A 4,598-nucleotide genomic window follows, 5' to 3' on the forward strand; every position below is an offset into this window, starting at 1 on the left:
ACACAACCTTGCTTGCTGAAAGTTAAGATGACTTGAAGCACTTACTAATGAAGATTAAAGACTACAGTCTGAAGTATGGATTACATATCAATATAAAGGAAACAAAAATCCTCACAACTGGACCAATGGACTGCATCATGATAAAAGGAGAAGAGATTGAAGTTATCAAATATTTCATGTTACTTGGATCCACAATCAACACTGATGGAAGCAGCAGTCAAGATATAAGATGATATATTGCATTGGACAAATGTGCTGCAAAAGACGTCTTTCAAGCGCTAAAGAGCAAAGAACTTTCCTTGAAGACTAACGTGCGCCTAACTGAAGCTGTGGTATTTTCAATCACCTCATGTGCATGTGAGAGCTGGACAATGAAAAAAGAAGACTGAAGAATAGTTGATGCTTTTGAGCTGTAGTGTTGGTGAATGATACTGAAAGTACCATAGACTGCCAGAAGAAATAACAAATCAGTCCTGGAGGAAGTGCAGTAGGAATGCTCCTTGAAGCAAGACTGGCCAGACTTCCTCTCACTTACTTTGCTCATGTTGTTAGAAGGGATCATTCCCTGGAGAAGGATATCATGCTTGGTAAAGTGGAGGATCAGTGAAAAAGGGGAAGGCCCTCAAGGTGATGGATTGACAAAGTGGCTGCAATGATAAGCTCAGATATAGCAAAGATTGTGAGGCTGGCAGTGTCTCATTCTGTTTTACACAGGGTCGCTATGAGTTGGAGCCAACTCACCAGCACCTAATAGCAACAGCAACTCAGAATATATAAAGAACACTTAAAATTCAATAATGAAAGACAATGTATTAAAAATGGGCAAAATATTTGAGTAGACATTTCTTGAAAGAAGATATGCTACTTTTTAATAACCACATACATATAAAGATCTTCACCAAAAAATATGTCAAATCAAAATCACAATGAGATTCCACATTACATAACTAGAATGGCTATAATAACAGAAAAAAAAAATAGACAATAAGAAGTATTGTCAAGGATGTGAAGAATTTGGAACCTCAGTACATTGCTGGTGGGATGTAAAATAATGCAGCTGGTTTGGAAACAGTTTGGCAATTTTTCAAAAAGTAAAATATATATAGGGTTAACATTTTGTTGTGACTCAGCAATTCCTCCACTAGGTACATACCCCAGTGAGATGAAAACATATGTTCATACAAAAGCTTTTATATGTATTTTCATAGCAGCATTATTCATAGTAGCAAAAAAAGTGAAAACAATCCAAATGCTTATTCAGCTTATGAATGGATAAATGTGATATATCCATACAATAGAATATTATTAATCTAGGAAAAATAATAAAACATTGATACATGGCACAATATGCATGAACTTGAAAATACCATGCTAAGTGAAAGAAGTCAGGCACAAAATGTCATATATTGCACGATTCCATTTATATAAAATATCCAGAATAATTAAATCCATGGAGACATGAGTACATTAGTGATTGCCAAAGATTAAGGGAAGGGAAAATGAGAAATAAATGGTAATGGATATGGAGTTTCTTTTTGAAAAGGTGGAAGTGTTCAATAATGAGACAATGGTAAGGGTTAAACAATGTTGTGAATGGATTGGAAAGTACTGAATTGTATGCTCTAAAAATACAATGTTGTGGCATGTGAATTATATCTTTATAAAAAAGTACATTATGGCAAAATGATTCATTACTCACCTGTACTTTTAACTGCTGTGGTTAATGAAGAAAGTGTTGACACCAAAGATGATTTTGACATTTCTCTGTTGGTTGTTCCTATTTTGATAAGATAGACATTATTGTTAATTAAAATCTCATCTTATCTGCAAAAGGAATAATTAAAAGTAAGTCAAATGTGGAGGTTTGCTAAAGTCCCTCTGCAGAAGTCCTTGTTAAGCTTTTGTCTACCTTTAATTCTTTTATTTTTCAACTCCTTTTTTTTCAAGGAGAGAAATATAAGTATTTCATTTTTGTAGAGGCTGATACAGAAAAGTTCACATAAGTTTTTAATGATTTATCCAAGAAATAAATGTCAACTGCAGCTTGTTATCTGTATGCATAAAACAAGCAAAAAATGCTGTTAAAATTAGTGATTTCAAGTCATTTTATCTTTCACTATTGGAAAAATGATCTGGTCACTAGGACCTACATGTAACATACCTTTCATTTAGAATTAAGTTTCATTTTGTTCAATTGGTTGTCACAGTGAAAAGTGAAAATAAACATAAATTATAAAGTAACTTACAAACTCCTCTAATTAGGTAATTTGTTAATTCATGAAACATTCATTGAGTTCCCACTATGAACAAAACTTCTAAACTCTTGAGGGCAAGATCCAACTCTTAGTCATCTTTTTAATCTCAGTAATATCAAGAGTAATTCTTACATGAAGTGAGCATTTAGTAAATATATTTTTCAAAAAAGGTGTCAGTCATACAGGACTTGGCAATCAGAAAACACCTCTGAGCACGTGGCAAATGTTTGTTTACATGCTATTTCTTTGTCCTCACTGCTTATTAGGGGATATAGGTTATCTTGGTAATGGAAAATTGCTATACTGGGCAGAATTTATGAATTATATTGTAAAGTGGAGAACACCTAAGCTGATGTATTCCTTTCTATAAGTTTTTAAGACTGAGAGGTGGCTATTTTTCAAAAGAAGAAACCAACAAAGAAAAAGTAATTCCTAAAAGCTAGATTTGAGATTTTTCATAGTCTTTCCCTTATTTTCTGTTGGGGCACAACTCAAAATGGAAAGAATTAGCTGCAAACATCCATTAATAAATGCAACATGGAATGTATGATGTATGCATCTAGGAAAATTGGAAGTTGTAAAAAATGAAATGGAATGGATAAAAATTGTTATCCTCGGCAATAGTAAGCTGAAATGGACTGATGTAGGCAATTTTGAATGAGGCAACCATATGATCTACTATGCCGGGAATGACAAATTGAATAGTAATGACGTTGCATTCTTCGTCAAAAAGAACTTCTCAAGATCTGTCCTGAAGTAAAATGTTGTCAGTCCCAGTAGGAAGACCAGTTAATATAAATATTATTCAAAGTTTTGCACCAACTATTAAAGTAAAAGATGAAAAATTGAAGAGTTTTTACCAACTTCTGCAGTCTGAAATTTATCAATCATACAATCAAGATGCATTGATAATTAGTGGTGATTGGAATACAAAAATTGGAAGAAAAGAATCACCAGTAGCTGAAAATATAGTCCTGATGATAGAAATGATGCTGGAGATCTCATGACAAAATTTTGCAAGTCCAATGACTTATTCATTCCAAATACCTTTCATGAACAACATAAACAGGGTTATACATGTAACTTAGCAGATGGAATACACAGAAATCAAGACTGACTACATATATGTAAAGTGGCAATGAAGCAGCTCAATATCATCAGTCAAAACAAGGCCAGGAGCAGACTGTTGAACAGACCATCAATTATTCATAGGCAAGTTCAAGTTGAAGCTAAAGAAAATTGTAATTAGTCTATGAGGGACAAAATATTACCTTGATTATATCCCACCTGAATTTAGAGAACATCTGAAGAATAGATTAGACACACTGAACACCAATGAGCAAAGACAAGACAGTATGCAGAATGACATCAAGAAGAGCATACATGAAGAAAGCAAACAGTCATTATCGAAGACAGGAAAGGAAGAAAAGACCAAACTAGATGTCAGAACACTCTGAAACTTGCTCTTGACCATAGAGTAGCTAAAACAAATGGAAGAAATGCTGAAATAAAGGAACTGAACAGAAGATTTCAAAGCACTGTTCAAGAAGGCAAAGTCAGGTATTAAAATGGAATTCCAAAGACCAGGAAGTAGAAAACCCAAAGGGAAGAAGACACTTGATATTTCTCGGGCTGAAAGAACTAAAGAAAAAATTCAAGCCCCAAGTTGCAATATTGAAGGATTCCATGGGCAAAATATTGAATGATGCAGGAAGCATCAAAACAAGATGGACAGAATACACAGAGTCACTGTACCAAAAAGAACTGGTCAATCTTCATCCATTTCAAGAGGTAGTATATTATCAAGAACGAATGGTACTGAAGGAAGAATTCCAAGCTGCACTGAAGGAGTTAGCAAAAAACAAGGCTCCAGGAATTGATGGAATACCCACTGAGGTGTTTCAATAAGCTGATTCAATGCTGGAGGTGCTTACTGGTTTATGTGAAGAAATTTACAGGACAGATACCTTGCCAACTGACTGGAAGAGACCATATTTGTTCTCATTCCAAAGAAAGGAGATCCAACAGAGTGTAGAAATTATCAAACAATATAATTAATATCACAAGCAAGTAAAATCTTGCTAAAGATAATTTTAAAAATGGTTGCAGCTGTATATTGACAAATAACTTCCAGGAATGCAAGTGGGATTCAGAAGACATGGAACAAGGAATATGTTTGCTGATGTTAAAGGAATCTTGGCTGAAAGCAAAGAATACCAGAAAGATGTCTACCTGTGTTTTATTGAGTATGAAAGGCATTTGACTGTGTGGAAAATAACATACTATGGTAGCATAGTGGCTAAGGCACTTGACTGCTAACCAGAAGGCTGGTGGTTCAAACCC

At 34.3% G+C, this 4,598-nt stretch overlaps 1 protein-coding gene across 1 annotated transcript in view; it reads right to left on the reverse strand.

Annotated features, from left to right (window-relative positions):
* EMCN (endomucin) overlaps positions 1–4,598 on the reverse strand; it is a 112,647-nt gene that overhangs the window by 95,157 nt on the left and 12,892 nt on the right. Inside the window, exon 3 of the mRNA XM_007948871.1 lies at positions 1,700–1,777. Within this exon, the coding sequence (XP_007947062.1) occupies positions 1,700–1,777 (78 nt within the window). The remainder of the gene's footprint in view (positions 1–1,699; positions 1,778–4,598) is intronic.

Source organism: Orycteropus afer, unplaced genomic scaffold, assembly GCF_000298275.1.
Source record: "Orycteropus afer afer isolate SDZICR_OR568_19922 unplaced genomic scaffold, OryAfe1.0 scaffold00229, whole genome shotgun sequence".
In the NCBI taxonomy this organism is placed as follows: domain Eukaryota; kingdom Metazoa; phylum Chordata; class Mammalia; order Tubulidentata; family Orycteropodidae; genus Orycteropus; species Orycteropus afer.